This window comes from Notolabrus celidotus, chromosome 11 (genome assembly GCF_009762535.1).
Source record: "Notolabrus celidotus isolate fNotCel1 chromosome 11, fNotCel1.pri, whole genome shotgun sequence".
NCBI classification, from domain to species: domain Eukaryota; kingdom Metazoa; phylum Chordata; class Actinopteri; order Labriformes; family Labridae; genus Notolabrus; species Notolabrus celidotus.
In genome coordinates this window covers 5,195,747-5,214,927 of record NC_048282.1, presented here as the reverse complement: position 1 = coordinate 5,214,927, position 19,181 = coordinate 5,195,747, and the positions used below count along the sequence as shown (strand labels likewise).

General features: G+C 39.3%; 2 protein-coding genes across 2 annotated transcripts in view; both read right to left on the bottom strand.

Moving 5' to 3' along the window:
* LOC117822114 (rho GTPase-activating protein 12-like) overlaps positions 1–2,269 on the bottom strand; it is a 15,680-nt gene extending 13,411 nt beyond the window's left edge. Inside the window, 2 exon segments of the mRNA XM_034696757.1 lie at positions 1,951–1,955; positions 2,225–2,269. Of these exon segments, the coding sequence (XP_034552648.1) occupies positions 1,951–1,955; positions 2,225–2,269 (50 nt within the window).
* lamb2 (laminin, beta 2 (laminin S)) overlaps positions 1,367–19,181 on the bottom strand; it is a 67,926-nt gene continuing 50,111 nt past the window's right edge. The window contains exons 18-35 of the mRNA XM_034696052.1: positions 18,935–19,127; positions 18,022–18,165; positions 17,304–17,535; positions 16,588–16,757; positions 11,833–12,057; positions 11,506–11,723; positions 11,279–11,375; positions 10,198–10,379; positions 9,881–10,071; positions 9,499–9,683; positions 9,031–9,272; positions 8,292–8,495; positions 7,522–7,666; positions 7,213–7,420; positions 6,969–7,110; positions 5,659–5,835; positions 5,376–5,535; positions 1,367–3,680 (exon numbers count right to left, since the gene is read on the bottom strand). Coding sequence (XP_034551943.1) covers positions 3,544–3,680; positions 5,376–5,535; positions 5,659–5,835; positions 6,969–7,110; positions 7,213–7,420; positions 7,522–7,666; positions 8,292–8,495; positions 9,031–9,272; positions 9,499–9,683; positions 9,881–10,071; positions 10,198–10,379; positions 11,279–11,375; positions 11,506–11,723; positions 11,833–12,057; positions 16,588–16,757; positions 17,304–17,535; positions 18,022–18,165; positions 18,935–19,127 — 3,252 coding nt within the window. The 3' untranslated portion in view covers positions 1,367–3,543. The remainder of the gene's footprint in view (positions 3,681–5,375; positions 5,536–5,658; positions 5,836–6,968; positions 7,111–7,212; positions 7,421–7,521; positions 7,667–8,291; positions 8,496–9,030; positions 9,273–9,498; positions 9,684–9,880; positions 10,072–10,197; positions 10,380–11,278; positions 11,376–11,505; positions 11,724–11,832; positions 12,058–16,587; positions 16,758–17,303; positions 17,536–18,021; positions 18,166–18,934; positions 19,128–19,181) is intronic.

Here is a 19,181-nt window from a genome sequence, read left to right as displayed (position 1 = left end):
CATTTGAAATGAAACAAAATAAAATACATTGGAAATAAAACCTTGAAAATAGAAAATGTAATGAGTTTTCTGCCTTTATTTTTGCCAGATGACTCCTAAGTTTAGGGTTCATGAACACTGAATTATCAAAAGCATCAGTAGCAGTAGGTTAATTCATAACAGCAAAGGAAATACAGACACATGCTCATATAGGTAGGGTCATTTTCTGCAGACCAGCTAAATGAAGCCAGATTAAATCATTTCAACAGGATCTGTACACCTCCAGGGGCGTTCGGCTCAAACAAAAAACAGTCTCTTCCACACTACTACAAACCTCATGAATGATGCCCCAGCCCCAGCGTAACATCCCACCTGACAGGGACTCCCATACAACCCAAAGAAACTTAACATCACAGTTTACATGTCACATTTATTACATTACTTTAGTTATACTTTTGCTGCACTCATCGTCATCTTGCACCTTCCTGCACAAATATACACCACAACAGTGCAACCTTTGTAAAACATTTTTAAATGTTCTGTTTATACAGTAGTTTGGTATTGTTTTTAATAATTGATCATATTTTAGTTAAGGTGTCTTGACAGTGATAGTACTGTTGTTTAATAGCTTTTTACTTTACCTGTACTCATTGTTTTTGCATTAGAGCACCACAACATAGACCTGATATGTGGACTTGGAAATAAACCATATCCTTATACTGATTTTTAATGCATGCAGTAAGGGTATGTTAAGAGTGGGGCCTCGGTTAAAGTTATATTTCCTAAGTTATGCTTGTATGGCACACAATTTCCTCAACTTGGCATGAAAGCTTCCATATAAGGTTGATTTGTTCAAGTATGTAGAGGTTCATAATCCTTACCTTGACAACTAAAGGCAAAAGATTCCTTAAATGAAATATGCTGTAATATAATTTAAAGGTAAAACACTGTGAGCTTCCATCATGAAGAAAATATCAATTTTGCAGGACAATATGTTCAAAAAGTATAAGGCCAAGTAACAAGTAAAATGTCTGACTCTTCTTGCCCTCTCTTTCATTGGTTTTTCCTCTTTGCCAACTGTGTCTCAGGTTGTCTCTGCTCTCTTCTCTGGACCTGACAGTAATCTTTGGTTCTGCCTTTCCAAGTGATCACATAAAGCTGTAAAGACTGACAGAGGACTCATCAATGGCCTGTGCAGGGCTCAATAAAAATAGCATTGGGAAATCTTACACCCTTGCACAGTCTTGCAAGATTGCATTCCCATTCAGGCTACAAGACAGGAAGGTTGGAAAGTGGGACGGTATTAAGCATGGAGGCTTTTCATATGATTAACAGATTTCTATCTGACAGTTAATATGCTGAAAGAAACAAATTCCTAAAAGAGATGTTAAGAATTACAACCTTTATTCATGTTTACAGCTTCTTTTGGTATTTTTAATTTGGCGATTCCTTATCAAAATAATATCAGATGAAAGAGAGGTGATCAGAGTGAAATATGCTTACAGTTAGTTTCTCTGTTTGTTTCTTATACAACACAAATAGTTAATAAGTATATTTCCAAGAAACTAAGGCACATCTAAAGCCTGTATTTGAGAATACTACGTCACTTCAGTGAGGCATCAAACACTGCAGGTCTTAAATATTCCATCACAGTACATTTGATAAACAAACATTCACACAGTGCATCACAGGTAAAGCATGAATCAAACAATGACACACAAAAGGATACTTCAACATTACAGTAGTTAAAAAGTTACATGAGGTTAAAACCGCGCTTATTTGTCCATTAGAGGAGACAGTTAGCCTAGCTTAGCACAAAGACTAGAAAACAGGGGGGGGACTGCTAGCCTGGTCCTAATTAAATATAAAACAGCCAATCCACCAGTTTAGCTCAAGTTTACATATCAACAAGTTATGTCTGTTGGTCTAATCCACTCTAAAGACAAAGTGCAAAAATAACCAATTACTCACACTGCCTGTTGATTTCACACAGACACAGAGAGTTCACAAAGTCACACACATAGCTTATTGATTAATCAATTTTACAGGCAAAGGGAGAAATTCTAAGCTTTTGAGCCAAGCTTGTTGCTTTTATGCTAAACTTTGCTAACAGACTATAAGCTGTAGTAACAAAATAATCCTCGTTTAACTCTCATGTTAAAAATATATGAAGCTACAATAGTTGTTTGTTTTGAAGATAATTTTATCTTCAGAGCTGAACTGCTATCACTGACACTAAACTTACTCCACCATCTACCTCATCAACTGCGTAGCACCAGTCCACAGCCATCCTCCTACTCCAGGCAGAAGTGATTTTGGGCCAGGTATTTACACTACCAGTCAAAAGTTTGTTCACACCTTCTCCTTCAATGGTTTTTATTTATTTTAATTCTTTTCAACATTGTAGATTAATACTGAAGACATCAAAACTATGAAATAATCTGGTTTTGCCATAATATGGATTACAACAGTAGTCAAATAGGGCTATCCATTGTGTACTAACCCTACCTCTGAACAACACAACTGATGGTCTCAAACACATTAAGAAGGCAAGTCATTCTACAAATGAACTCTTGACAAGGCTCATGTTAATTAGAAACCATTCCAGGAGACCACTTCATGAAGCAGACTGAGAGAATACCAAGAGTGTGCAAAGCTGTCATGAAGGAAAAATGGGGCTACTTTACAGAATCTAAAATATAAAACATATTCTGCTTTGTTTAACACTTGTTGGTTCATTCAATAATTCCATATATGTTCCTTCATAGTTTTGATGTCTTCAGTATTAATCTACAGTGTTTACAATAATTACATAAATACAAACCCTTGAATGAGAAGGTGTTTCCAAACTTTTGACTGGTAGTGTATATTGGCAGAGGAAAGTAGTCAACTTATTTCCACATATAAAATGGCCAAATTCCATGTTATTTGAATAAAAGCAGATGTGTTATAAAAAATATGATTCCTGCCAACACAGTTGGTAAAACTTTGTCTGAAAATTCCTCAAATGTACGTCCTCGAGAGTTTCATCTGACTTTTATTATGACACCTGATCCTCTTTACACGGTCTGATGTAGAATAAATGAGGTCGTCTTGAGCACAGCTCAGAATGAACTTCAACATGGTATGATAGAAAACGGTGATAAAATGGTATTGACCTGTTGATTCTGAATCTTCTGATAACAAAAAGGCACAGTTAGACAACAGACAGTTTACAATGCATAACATCAATCAAATATGTGAATTTTATAGAATACTATTTATTACATTTCCAGACTCTTCTGCACATTCATACCAAAAATGATGCACTCAAATTAAAAGTAAGTAAAATATGAAAATATGTGACAACCTCAAATGTTGCATCATAGGTTTAAATATCTTCATTTGATTGCAACTGCATCACGTACTTACATAACAGACAGTTTGCAGACATACGCATGTTCACTGTAGAGTGCAGAGGTTCTTTGATTGTTTTCTGAAAGTCTGTGGTACAGTTAGTGAATCCAGAGAGCATGGCAGAACATCCAGATCTCTTTTTTTTTTTTTTTTACATGTAGCCATGAATTACTGGCATGTGTTGTAGATCTGGATCTGTTTGTTGATATCGTGTAGGATGCCTTTCATCTTGTCCTCCAAGCCGTCCAGCTGACGAGCCTTGCCCTCCAGTCTCTTCTGGTTCTCCTCGTAGTTTTTCTCCAGCTCTGTGGGAAACAGATATTTTAGGGATGGATGCAGAGCAAGAATTAAGGCCATTCAGTGATCCTGTGTGACATTATTGAATCATTTTATTTAACCATGAGAGTTAATTTTAAAGGAAACAGTGATCAGTCTACAATCATGTTTAACTGGCCTCCTCTCTCTCTGTTTCAAGAAGTGAAATAAAATGATTATCATGGACACAAGACTCCATTTGTCCACATATACAGGTGAGCGCTGAGTAGCTGCGATGTCAATAATCTCAAGAGAAAGTTGTTCATGAATGGTTTATGCACCCAAACCTACTTAAAATAATATATAAACACAAAGCAACCAATTCTTTAATTAGGAACATATGAATACATATTATTATTATTATTATTATTATTAGTATTAGTAGTAGTAGTAGTAGTAGTAGTAGTAGTAGTAGTATTAGTATTATTGGTATTATTATTATGAAGTTTTACATTGTGCAAAAATATTTTTCTAATACTTGACAAAGCAATTTTTTAAAAATATGGTGGCCTTACTATGAACTTATAAAAACCCTGCAGTTCAAAGATACACCTCAATAAAGCTGGTTGCAGACTTTTAGTTTTTTCTTCATTTCTTCTTTCCCCATTGACTATTATTTCTTTATCTTGAACCTTTAGAGGCTTTTTAATCCCTTCTGTAGTATGATACCTATATTCAGAGAAGAACATGTTCTGTTGTTCTGTAGATTATTGCATGTGGTGTTTATTCTTTTTATTTCTAAGTTTGTTTTTGGTAGTATTATTATCATTGTTTATTATTTATTTGTATTATTGCTATTTCTTTTTTGTAACCTTTTGCACTTACTTATTTTTTTAAATATTAACCCATTTATTGTATTGTTCACTATTATTTATTTCCTTATTTATTTATTTATCTTATATTTTTTTTTTTATTTTTGTTTTTTTTAAATATTAACCCATTTATTGTATTGTTCACTATTATTTATTTCCTTATTTATTTATTTATCTTATATTTTAATATATATATATATATATGTTTTTCATTAGTTCTCTTGTTTTGTTTTATTATACAAAAAGCATCACTTGCTTTAATTGTTTACAGTGATCTTCAGTATATAATGTGTAAAAATTCAAGTAACAGATCTCTGACAAAATTAATAAATAATATTATTTTAATCCTGTCAAATACTTCATGATCATTCCCCCCAGGTTTCTAATTATTGCAGTGTATTAAAGATCAAGACCAGACCGCTAACATTTTTATTGAATTAATACGTTTTTATCCCCAATCTTTTTTATTTTTTTTATTAAATCTTTACTTTTGTTTTTTTATTTATCTCTTATCCTTACACAACTATATACACTTTATTTTTATCAGCTCAGTCACCAATAAAGTTCTGTAGAAGGACTTCCCTGCTTGGCATGCCATACAAATACAGTTTTGATGACTCACTCTGAAGTTTAACACTCAATTATAGCTGGAGCTGGTTTTCTTTAACACTTGTTCACTTTAAGTTAAACAGCTAATGCCAGAGTGAATGAGAAAACCGGTTCTTTTGACATCAAAACTTGCAGAAAAGAATGTTTTTCGTCTTATAATCCCATCATTTTCTTTGGTTGAACAGATTTGAATTGAAGAACTCAATCTACTTCTTCATTTACAAACACACCAACACAGGCGCACACAGAGACACCAATAAGCACCTGCTAGTCTCTGGAGCTTGTTCTGGGCGTCTTTCAGCAGCTCCTTGGCTTCATCTCTGAGGCTCTCTGCTCTTTTCTTGGCGTCCTTCACAGCCTTGGCCTTTGTGTCGACCCGCTGCTGCACCTCATGGTACTTATCTGTCAGCTGGCCGTCCAGAATCTGAGCATCAAGACAGAAGACAGGTTTGTCTGTAACAACTGTGTGCACTTTTAATGATGCACAGTGTGGAAATCTCCACACTCACCCACCCACAGACACACACACACACACACACACACTCACCTGCTTGGCTTCATTTGCCTTGTCTCGAGCCATGGTGGCTGTCTCTTCGGCTCGGGCTGCTGCCATGCTGTTGTTGGCACGTTTGGTCTTCAGGGCGTTGATCTCCTGTCCCAGGGTGCCCAGGCGGTCCATGGCATCATTCAGGTTCTTCTCACTGTTGGATGTCTCTGACTCAATCTGAGGAGATAATTCCAGAGCCAAATGAATCCAGATCATTCCTAAAAACACTTTTTCTTCTTGAGTTTGATAAAGCAACATTTTTAATTTTGTGCCAGGGAGATTTTTCATATTTGGGTTCATGACGTTATGAACACAATTTTCCTTTATAACATTTTTTAAAGAAACACTGATTTTCTTCCACTAACCTATCATTACACAAAGTTTATTTTGATGCTATATTGTTGAGTAAAATATATTTGAAATATTTGGCTCTTTGCAAAAAAGTATTTTGGGGATTTTTATGACATGGTTCTTTAATGGTTTTCATCAACCTTTCATAATGGTGACCCTGTTTATCAAACATGCCATGAGATATATCAAATATGGCAGATAGGTTTGAAAATATAGACTTATCTAGAATTTGATTTATAGTACTGACAAGAAAAGACTGAAATCATTTCTAAAAAGTTTTTTTTCCTGTGGTTGTGATTATTTATTTCATTTATTTTTATTTATATATTATTTAGATGTATTTATTTTCATTTAATTTAGATGTATTTATTTTTATTAGATTTATTATTTATTAATATTTATTTATTTTTATTTCATTTATTTTTCTTCATATTTTATTATATGTATTTATTTGTATTTCATTTATATTTATTTATATTGTTTTTTCATATTTATTTATTTTTATTTTATTTACATATATTTTTTTTATTTCATTTATATTTATTTATATTCTTTATATTTATCTATATTTATTTATATTTATTATCATTTATATTTAAATAATTTTCCTTGCAGTTTGCAATAATGCTGTTCATAAATTTGGAAAAATACAGGTGTCTGCATCATCAGGGATATAACTGAATTAAATGAATGTTGTCATTATTATGAACAGCTATGACGGTGACATTCTAACTAGGCTTGTTCACATAAACTTAGACATGACGCATAAAGAAAATTCACATTAAACTGCTGCTTCCTCAATAATCAGAACTTCTCTTTATCCAACTTTAAAATACAAGCTATAAATCTGAGCGTCTAGCCAATCATTGATTATCATTGTCAACAGACGTGTTTATTTGTACTGTGAAGTCAAAAAGACTTCCCTGACCTGCAGCGTTCTTCATTATTTAATAAGTTACCTGTGCCAGTCTGGCCTCAGTGTCCCCGATGTCAGCTTTGGCTCTAGCGATGGTCTTTTCTGCTGATGTCTGTGCAGTTTTCGCGTCCACCAGGGCCTGTTTCACCGTCTCTGCTGTGGTCTTTACCCCCTCAGCGCTATGCCTAAACACCAACACAGTGTCACAGACCATGAGTGGGTTACACTTCATTTTGTTAGAACATTTTCTCTCTACTAACACATTTGAAGTCTGGCTCTGCTCTGACCTTGCCCTCTTGGCATCCAGCAGCAGTTGCTCTGCTTTGCGCACGTCATCATGCGTCCTCTCCAGGATGGCATCCACATTGGAAAGGCTGCGGACTCGCTCCTTGATTTCATCTGCAAGATGTCGGATCTGTAACGGCGACGCTGGAATGGAGAGCTCCAGCACACGGTTTGCCACTGCCTCGATGCTGTCAGGGTCTGCACCCTCCTCTGAGATAAGACATCAGAAGTGTCAGGGCTGACACAGGGAAGGCATGCACTTTTTGGAAGTTACAAAATATCTTGTAAAATAACAACACTATCAGACTCACGAGTGAGGAAGTCTCTGATCTGTTTGATGAGATCTCTCAGGTCATTGTTGGAGCGCTCCACTTTGTTCTTGGTAGCCGTGGCTTTGTCCAGAGCAGCTTGGGCTTTACTCTTGGCCTCCTCGGCCTTGGTCTTGGCATCTGCCACCTGAATAAAGCACAGGCATGTTTGTAGAGGACACAGAAGACTGACAGATACTTATCTAGAAAATGTATTTACAATAACTACAGTCACCTTCTCTCTTATAAATTCCTAAAAATCTTTAAGTGACAATTTTCTCCTCATAAGATTTTCACTGTGCCCACTCTTAGTTTGATCTGTCCAAGTGCACACATCTCCCAGATTGTGGCTGCATGGCCAATTCAAATCACACAGGCTGCATGTCTTTGTCTAAACCCCCCTCCATGCTTGGAGGTTTAGTTATGAAGTGGGAATACTGGCACAAATTGAAAAGAAACACCTACAGATGTAAATCTGTGTGGTGAAAATCTGTAAATCTGTAAACAGTTACATTTCCCACGTTCCACCCTTGCAAAGGGAATTGCAAAGGATTCCACTTAATCTGGTCTACAGAAGAGAAAGTAAAGCACATAGAAATAAGATTAAGTTAAAAATGTCTGGGCTCAACAATGTTTATGTACCTGTATTTATAGGCACAGAGAGGCAGCTCTGATGTGAAACACAAAGAAACACCTGGTGGAGCCGTACAGATCTGATGCTGTGTATTAGAAAGAAACAGAGCAGTATCTGTAGTCGTCTTGTTTCTCCTCACCTTGGTAAAGAGTCCTTCCACGTCCTCCATGGCTTTGTTCAGCTCGGTCTCTGCGTGTTTGGCTCTCTCCAGGGCATTGTCAGCCATCGCGACAGCACCGTTACAGTTCAGCCCTCCACAGTGTCGGTTCCCTTCGTCATCACGGCAACCCGCACCTCCGCATGGACTATCCTCACAGGTAGCATCACCAGGGGCACCGCAAACCTGTGGGGACAGGTGAGCATGCAGCAAATCATCAGCTGCCTGTCTGGAATAAGAAACCTCTCTCCTCTGCTCTGAAATAAAACTGAAGCAACTTTTCATGGTATTCATGGAGGTCAGCTCCACTGTGCTCAATAATGTACTATGGGAGATTGTATTGATGTATTCATTTATGCATATCTTTTATTATTATAATCATTTTCTTTTTTTCATTATAAGTATTATAACTATTGGAACTAACTATTAGAACTGCAAGTTAAGTTAGGCAAGTTAAGTGTGTATGTATGTATGCATGTGTGTGTGTGTGTGTGTGTGTGTGTGTATTTGCAGATGTATTTATGTGCACTTATGTGTGTCTATACTTGTGTATGTGTATTCATATGTGCGTACATGTAAAATGCAACTCAAGCTAACACCTAGCTAAGTCCAGTAGCAGTTACTGTCATCCTAACTTGATTTTAAAGTTATGTGTTGTATCTCAGAAGCTCTATTTAAACATCATATTTACATGTTTTACTTAATCAAACTGTGTTCAGACCTTCTCGTTGATCTTCCTCATGTCCAGGCCCTGAGCTCGGGTGTTGAGATCTCCCAGAGCTCGCTTGTTTGCAGCGTTTTTCCGGTTGAAGTCGTCCTTCTTGGCACTGATGAGGCGCTCTGTGCGGCGACGAGTGTCTGCAGATTGGCTCACTGTGCTGGGTCTGGTGATTGTTGATTCATTGGCACGCCGCTCTGCATCACGTGACTTGTTGTGGGAGCTACGGATGCTGTCATATGCACCTATAGAGAGAGAGTGGGGGACAAAGGTAAATTTTCACTTTCCAAATTCACGATTGTGAGGACAGATTCTTGACTCGATAGAGGGCAGAGGAATAAGAATGTTTGGGTGTGCCAATTGAGTGGGAAAAAGAGAATGGTCTTATAACATAAGAACAGACCAGGGAAGGTTTAAGTTTAGGGTATAAGAGGTTAAAGTATGTGGCTCTATCCCACATCTTCTTCTCACCTAGGAAGTTGGAGTTTTTCAGGATATCCAGTTGGCGGTGAAGCTGCCCTGAGGTGAGGTTTAGTTCTTTGGCTTCTCTCTCCAGAGCACTCAGCTCTTTGCTCGCCTCAGAGTTGCTATCCTGGACGATGGTGAGGTCTCCCTCCACTCTGTTTAGGGTGTCGGTGGTCTCACTGATCTGAGCTCTGCAGGACAAAAGAAAAGAAGCAGTTGTTGGTGGATATAAACTTTATCCTGATGAGTCCAGTGATGTATAACAAACCCTGAAGCTGCACTAGTGTTGAACGATCTGCACTGACACCAAAGCTAGTACCCATTTTTCATAAGTAATCTCTTTTAATGCTGTTTATATAACAGAATAAATGATTTGAGCCAGCTGTACCTTAAATCTTCAATAAGCTCCATCAACGTAGCGACTGCTGCAGCTGTGGCATTGCGTGCGTTGACAATCCCCTGAGCCTGTGCCAGCTTCTCCTCCAGGTCTCTGAAGGCCTTCTCATAGGGCCCAGTAAGCCCTGTGGTCTGGATCTCATGGGCACGCTCTGCTAGAGTCTTTGTACGCACTGCCAGGTCCTGTTGGCCAAATGACACAGAGAAAGATAATTGTTGATACCTGATCGATGAATTATTCCATTTTTTTTTCTCCATCTGGCTCCTTCAGAGTCAGAATAAGACTCCTTCTTTTGTATCAAACCGCACCTGCACGATGCGATCCCAGTCCCCAAAGCACTGGTGACAGGGCTGACAGTTTGGGAACTGGCCAGAGAAGCCTCTGGCACACTGATCACAGCGGACACCTGACACCCCCTGCTGGCAAACACAGTGGCCAGTCACCCTGTTGCACTGAGAGGTCTCAATGCCACGCCAGTCACAGTCACAAGCTGGAGAGAGAGAGAGAGGAAGAGGAAGAGGAAGAGGGATGAAGTGTTGCATGAATATAGATGAACAGGACATAGCGTAAAGTTACTACATTTATTCAAATCTTTCTCATACAAAGAGTGTTGTGCATAGAATACAAGGCTGGTTAGCTGTTCTCCTCTTCAGTTCTAACTCTAATAAGAAATACTATAGCCCTGTTAATATTGTGAGTCTACATCAGCACCATAACACAGCTGTGCCATCGGTCACGTCTTTGGTTTTGTGATACTAAAGAAACATCTAAATAAAGTTGTTTTTGTTTTTACATCATACAACGGTGGATGATTGCTCTGGATGCAACAGGGAGACATGAGTAAGCCAGAACTTCCAGCTATTAATGCAGTTTTTTTTATATTTTTAAAGATATATTTTTGGGCATTTTTGTCTTTATTTGATAAAACAGCTGGAGAGAGATACAAAATGTGGGGAGTAGAGAGTGAGGCAGGACATGCAGTAAATGGTCAAGGCTGGAATCAAACCTGCGACCTCTGCGACGAGGGCTATACACATATATGTGGTGTGCACTTAGACCGCTAGGCCAACGGCACCCCAGCAATGCAGTTCTGTCACCTACACTTAATATTTTCAAAACTAATGAGTTATAAAACAATTCACCCCGTACAGTGTGTGTCGATAGAGAATAGAGCTCCTCAGACCAAAATCCATTTTTGAACCAGGCTGTAAACATGTATTTTTTCTGTAAAGGCAGGCTTCTTTGAATGGGTGTGTATGTGGATGCCTGAGCACTTCCATATTGGCTTCATTTCACGTTGCTGCTGGAAATCAACATGTTATTTTGGTGGTCCTTCTTATTAGAAGCAATCAGATGCATAAGAAAAAACACTTTCCACATGTTTCTTACCTCTGCACTGTGTCCTGGGATCTCCCCAGTAGTTCTCCTGACAGTCTGTACAGGTCCTCCCTCCAAATCCGTCCCTGCACTGACACATCCCAGTAAACTGCACAACAGAGGAGGATATTAGACACTTGAAACGTTTCTGAATTCAAATAATGTGATTTAATGTGAACAGGTTTTCAGAACAGTGAGATGAGCATGTTTGAGTGTGTTTGGGTTCCATTGTTCCTGACCTCATTGCAGGAGGAGGTGACCGAGTTGTTGGGTTCACAGCCGCAGGATTCACAGCCCCTCCCGCTTGCTAAGTTCCAGTGGTTAGGGGCGCAGTGGTCACACGTCAGCCCAATGACGTTTGGGAGACACTGGCACTGCCCTGTTGTCCGCTGACACACACAGTCCTCGCGCTGCATACACTGGCTGCCATCAGTACCCAGGAAGTTACACGTGCACTCTGAAGGACAAAAAGATGAAGACGCGTTCCATCATCGGGGCCAAGCTTTGTGAAACAACACCCTGATGATGTTTCGTTGGACGTGTCTGTCAGTGTTGGTGTCACTCACTCCTGCAGTTGCGTCGGGATGCATCTCCAAAGTATCCGCTCTTGCAGATGCCACAGTTCGGGCCCTCTGTGTTGTAAAGGCATTTCCTGCACGCTCCAGTCTGCCTGTCGCAAGCCTCCATGTCCGACATGTCAATGTTGTTGTTGCACTGGCACGGCTGGCAGCGACCTCCGGGCTGAGAAGGGTTGCCATAATAACCTGGGGCACATTCCTCACAGCGGGCGCCTTAATAAGAAAGAAAAGGAGAAGGGAACAAAAGTTACATAAAAAGAAAGAAGTGAAAGAAGGAGAAATGATGCTCGCTAGTATAATTTAAGCTGATTAACTGCAGTAAAAAAAGGCGTGAGGTGCTCCACTGGATTCTACAAGCTGTTTTTAAAAGTGTGAAGTCCTTTTTATTTAATGTGTGAAACAGCAAGAGGCTGAAAATATGTGAGTTTACAGAATTATCAGGTACTATTGTTTTCAGTGATGAGGACCCTCCTCAGAGACCTTTTTCCCAAGTACTAGACAAGTACTGTCATGTCCATGTTTGGATACTTTGATTAAACTCCATCCCTTCACATGTTCAGTAATGGTTTATGGCATGTCTGTTACTCTTAATGGGTTCATCTGTTGGACTTTATATATATTTGCATTCAAATCTAACAATATTCTAGCTGTTGTAACATTCAAGCAGTTTGATTTAACTGAAATTATTTTCAACAACACCTGTAAATGGTCACTGGTCTCTCAGTTTAGTTGACTAAACCTCAGCACCTTCACTAATCGACACCAGAATCAGCAGATGGTTGAACTAATTAGCAATATGTTTTATTCTTGTAGGTCCGAAATGCCGAAATGTAATTTGTTGTGTCTAAGCTGAAGCACAGCCACCCTCTACTACCTGGGGCAGGAGCTTCAGTTCTCTCTTGAGCTACTACCTGGATTTAATGAAGCACAGATGATAGACGTCATCTCACCGCACAGCATTGTTTGTCAGTATTTCTATCTAGAAAATAGAGGTGAAGTTGTATGTAGACTGTGTCAGGTTGAACTGCAGTATACCTACACAACCAGGGCACTGATAGCTGTGACAGGCATGTGGGTGTTAACTTGCAAAGAGGAAGGCTTGTGGTGCTTACGGTGGCTGGGAAGTGTAATGCAATGATGAAACACTTGTATAAAGTTGGAGGCAAATTTACATTTTGGAAAAGATTTTTACATTTTCTAAAACAGAATGACATAAAACACTTTTACCAAGGCCAAAGCAAATTTACATTTAAGAAAACAAACTTACAAAATAACACTTTTGAGATGGAGCATTTTTACCAGTCCTGAAACAAATTTACAAACTGGAGGAAAAGGAATGTACCAAATACAGGAAGTGATCGGGAAGTGATTGAGTAAGCATTTGTTGTGGCGGAGACAAAAGGACTGTCGTACCAATCACAGGTCAGTCTGATGTTTCCTTTCAAAATAAAAGCAAAAAAAAATAAAAAATCGCAATCATTTTTTTTCAAATTTAAAATGGCTGATATTTTAAATTTACACATCAGATCAAGCTGTGATTGGCTGGATTACATAATGAGATTATTCACTTTTAGTCTGAACTGTAATGAGTCAGTGGAAACTGAGATTCTTTTTTAATAATCTCTGATTTAAAATATCCAGAATTATCGCTATTTCTTCAAATTTCGTTTGGCTTTTATTTTGAAAGGACTCATCAGGATGACCTGTGATTGACAGGACAATCTGGTTTTCCCCGCCAAAACAAACCTCTCACATGATCACTTCCTGTATTTGGTACATTCCTTTTCCGTCAGAGTCTGCGGTTTGTAAATTAGTTTCTGGTAAAATGTTCTGTTTCTTTAAAAGTGTTTCTGATTTTGTAAATATGTTTTTTTAATTGTAAATGTGTTCTGTTCTTGCTAAAAGTGTTTTGCTAATGTGATCTTGTTTAATAAAAATCTGAAAATGTTTTCCAAAATGTAAATTTGTCTCCAACTTTGTAAAAGTGTTTCATCATTTGTAAATCTGCATTGCACTTCCCAGCCTCCGTAGGTGCTAGCTCTGCTAACCATAGGCACACTCAGAAAACGGATTTGACAATGTTTACCTGCAGACTCCTTGATACCATGTTTTGCTTTGTTAAATCAACTGTGCTTTGAGTGTTTACTTGGCTGCACACTTTTCGGTTCATCAGAATATAAACTTCCATTTCAACAACTAGGAAATACGCCGCTTTGGGAACATCCCTGTATGAGGAGTTAGACGTTATCAGCTGCTACACTATTTTTGTACTTGAAACATGTTAGTTCAACATTTGTCTAAGGTCATCGCTGCAAAGCATGAACATCATCACGTTATAACAGTCTTAAAGAAGTATCAGTTTGGTTACTCGTCATCACTCAGTGGTTAACCAGCTTCATTAGTTCAGGGTCTTTTTATCACACCTTTGATTCAGAAGATTAAGCAACACATTACTGAAGGTATTAATTACATCATAGTAGAACACGAGCCAGCAGCTGCGGACAGATCCTGGTTGGCAGCATAGTTTCTCACACAGCTGCACATTATATTTGGCTGAAACAGCATCTACCAATACCTACTGCTCTACACTAAACAACACAGCAACAACAGCAGCCAGGCAGAGTACTACATGTTTCCCCGTACTGTTACATCTCATTTGCTCTCACTTTGGGTCGGACTCAAATAAGAAATACCTGGCATATTTGAGCAAAGCAGGAAACTAGAGATAGAAAGTCATGAAAAGATATGAAGTGTTACAGAGGTGGACAGTTCTGACAAAGTAAGAGCTGAAAAATGAGATGAGAGAGAAATTAAAAATGAGAAAGGAAAGTTGGACAGAGGACAAGAATAAAAGATAGATGGAACAAAGGGAAGTAGAAATAGAGGTGAGCCAGAGGGAAAGTCATTATCTACACTCAGTGGCCTCTGTGAGCTGTAAGAGGACAGCAGATGAAGAAAAGTTGACATCCCTTGGTTGTAAAGTTCATATGTGAGAAATGACTTTAACATAAGTCATTCACAGATCAAGGCGAACAGTGAGATCTACTGCAAACACCAGAGAAAGAAGCTGACCCAGACTCAGAATTCAAACCTGTAGTCATTTCAACCATCCTCACATTTTCTCCACTTTTATTTTGAAGGGCGTTTTTTAACGTGAGAAACCAAACTCTTGGCTCAATCCCACTTATATTTTTTAACTATGTTAGTACATTGTTGTATTCCCCTATCCCGTGTTGTAAGCTGCTGTAACAAAATAATTTCCCCCAACAGGTGACAAATAAAGTATATCTCTATCTCTCTATCTCTCTATCTCTGATTCTGGGTCAGGTCCTTGTGTTGGGAACATTAACTCAGACCTGGTTCAAATCTTATCATGATTTCATCAGTAAACCACTTACAATGTAATTTAAATATCAGTTCTTATCACAGCTGTTTGTTCCTGAAGTGAGGTATGTTGATATTACTCTTTGAGCCAGGTCTCACACATGGACTGGAGTGCACTCCGGCACAGCACAGCTGATGGAGGGGTGCTGAAGCCATGCATGGGTAGGACTGGAAAAGTGAAGGGTTGGTGGAATAAAGAGGAGGAGGAGGAGGAGGAGGAGGAAGAGGGACAGGAGGGGTGTCAACCATTATTACTCACGCTTAAAAATGGTCACCCCGGAGCGTTTAACAATCCCTGTGCCAGTAGTACAGGGGAGGGAGGAAACGACACAGTTACCATTGAACAGAACCCACTGAAGAACATCATTCTTACCTCACTGAGGAGGCAGACTCAATCAGTCACCCTGAGGGACCTGGTTTAAAGCTCCAAAATGAGTTAATGGATTGTTCTCAGCTGGTCTTATAAAAGGGGGAAGAAATCATCTTTCCCTGAGGAGGATTTCTAAAGATTTCACTGACTCCTTTTCTTTGTCTTAACGTGCTCCTACAATATACACTACCAGTCACAAGTTTGGACACACCTTCTCATTCAATGGTTTTTATTTATTTTAATTATTTTCAACATTGTAGATTAATACTGAAGACATCAAAACTATGAAATAATCTGGTTTAGCTTTAATCTGGATTACAACAGTAGTCAAATAGGGCTATCCATTGTGTACTAACCCTACCTCTGAACAACACAACTGATGGTCTCAAACACATTAAGAAGGCAAGTCATTCTACAAATGAACTCTTGATAAGGCTCATGTTAATTAGAAACCATTCCAGGGGACCACTGCATGAAGCAGACTGAGAGAATACCAAGAGTGTGCAAAGCTGTCATGAAGGAAAAAGGGGGCTACTTTACAGAATCTAAAATATAAAACAGATTCTGCTTTGTTTAACACTTTTTGGTTCATTAAATAATTCAATATATGTTCTTTCATAGTTTTGATGTCTTCAGTATTAATCTACAGTGTTTCAAATAACTAAAATAAATACAAACCCTTGAATGAGAAGGTGTTTCCAAACTTTTCACTGGTAGTGTATATCTACATTTTATTCCAAAACACGGGCAACAAGTGCATCAAAGAGCAGTTTGACGATGCTATATGTTCAACATGACATCGTAATTACAATGAATTTCAAAGTGAAAGTCATTTAAATTACAGAGACACACACACACACACACACATCTGGACACTGATGATCTCATGGAGACGAGAGACGGTGCAGAGAGCAAGGACTGACTGAAGAGGAGGAAGAGAGAAGACGTGTAGAGGCAGATGAAGAGTACGAGTGTCGTCTTGTGTTTACCTGTGTAACCTTGGTTACAGTTGCAGACAATTTGTCTGTTCCTGTTGTCCTGGTAACAAGATGCAGCAAAGTGGCGTCCACTGTTGGGCCCGTCTGGACAGGGGCACGGACGACACTGACCACCGGATGCAATGCCCAGAACTGGATTACCAAAGTAACCATTTGCACACCTACAAAAACAACATCAAGTAACAGAACTGGTCAGAAGAGATAGCATTATCCATCCATCCATTCTCTTGACTGCGTATCCCGTTCGGGGTCACAGGGGGCTGGAGCCAATCCCTGCTGACTTTGGGTGGAAGGCAGGGTACACCCTGGACAGGTCACCAACCTATCACAGGGCAAACACAGAGAGACAGACAACCATTCACACCCACACTCAAAGCTACGGGCGATTTAGAGTGACCAATTAACCTGGTGAGCATGTTTTTGGACTGTGGGAGGAAGCTGGAGTACCCGAAGAGAACCAACACAAGCACAGGGAGAACATGCAAACTCCACACAGAAAGACACTGGCCCGACCGGGGATTAGAACCAGGAACCTTCTCGCTGTGAGGCAACAGCACTACACACTGCACCACCGTGCAGCCGGTATGTCATTATATAAGATATAAAACATAAATGTTCTTTGTCAAAGCCTTCAAAGCCCTTCATTCATCTTCATATTGTTATTAAATTTTCTCTTTCAGCTGATCACAGTCGCACTGAAACATCACCTGTCACACTTGTCTCCTCCGGTGTTGCCCCTGCAGCCGATGCAGGCTCCGGTCCTCTGGTCACACTCGTCAGAGTGTCCGTTACACTGGCACGGCCGGCAGCTGGGGAAGCCCCAGTGACCCGCCTGACATCCATCGCAGCGCTGACCGAAGGCTCCTGGGCGGCACTGGCACTGACCGGTGAACTTGTCACAGAGACGAGTCACGGAGCCTTCCAAGCTGCAGCTGCAGGCTGGACAGAGAGAGGATAAGTTAAGGGAGGAGGTAATAAAATAAGGAGAGGATGATGAGAAGTGAAAGAAGAGGGACTCAAAGACAGAACAGGAACAACCTATTTGAAATGTTTTATTATTATAAAGGTGATTAGATTTGTAATTGTACTAAGAGACAGTAGAGGACAGCATATAGCTAAAAAGGAACTGCACTCCAGCTTACTTTGATTCATAAATTTAAGAAAACAACAGAACACCAATATTTCCCTTCAGAGTGGGAGCTCCGTGTTGAGTAAGATTACATTTCTCTTGGGATCCTATTTATTTAGCTTTCAGTCTGTATCTTAGCAAAGAAGACTTTAAACAGACTTCTCCAAAGAAAGCTTGAACGAAAGATGGAACAAATCCTGAAAAACTATGCATGATAAATGTTTGTTTTGTTACATCTCTCCCCTCAAACAGATTTGAAGACTCAAGAAAAATCAAACTGGAGTTCAGTTTCTAACCGATGCAGCCCGAGGGTCCGAAGCCATAAGTTCCCGGTGCACACTGGTCACAGCGTCGACCAATCACATTAGGCCTGCAGCGACACTGGCCTCCGCGGACATCACACATGGAGCTGACGGACCCCTGAGGGTCACAGTTACAGGCTGGAGGAGGACAGAGAGGCACAGACATGAAGCCACTGAACTCTACAACGTGGTTACATCCTGTACATAAAACTCTGAGAACAAGAACAACAAACAAAGATGAGGACTGGAATGATACATACCATCATATACTTATTATCAGTTTTTACAGGCCAGCCAACTGTGCTGCACATATTTACAGCTGTGACAAGATAAGTCTGATCCTCACTTTTGGTGTAAGGACAGAAAAATGTGAAAGAAGTGCTGTGAGAGAGATTTAAAAATTCTTAGGAAGTGATTAAAAGCAGTTCTGGACTATAACGTAGCAATTTATAACCTTATGTTTTGCAATTTTTAAAGCTTTATTTAAGCTACATATATGTCTATAAGATCTCACAACTGACAATGCATTTTGAGGCTAAATACAAGTGATGAGGTTGTACAAGTTAGCAGTTTATAAATGGTTATAATTAAACAAAATGCAAAAATTGCCAGAATGCTTTTTTTTTAGTGTAATTTAAAGGCAAACTTATTTCATATGCATTGATGTCCTTCCCTCAGAGAAGAGCATTTGGGCTTAAAGAAACTGTCAGTTCAACCAGTAAATAATCCCACATGTCAATTATGTAATTCATGGTGCCATTTCTTTTCCCCCAAACAATGAGGGGTTGCTCTTTTTCCTTTCTCAGGGCACTCAGAGGAGGACTACTGCCGCCTACTGCTGTGATATATCATAACCTTTATTCAAACAGATCAAAATATGAACACATGGGTTCTTTTGTTTACTTACCAAGAGCTCCGTCGTTTATGATGGCTGACATGCTGGTGATAAGTTTGGCACAAGTGTCACTCATTAGTGGGCGGGTCACACTCTTGGCCCCCTCATGGCAGCGGTACCTCTCATAGGTCTGCCTCCTGATGTTAGAGGCCGGATCTCCTGCGTTGAACATCTCCATGGAGGAGTGGCGTGGCATCAAGGCAATCTGGAAAGAAATGAGGGATTATGAACTGAGTGAAAGAGGGAGGTGTTTGTGTTT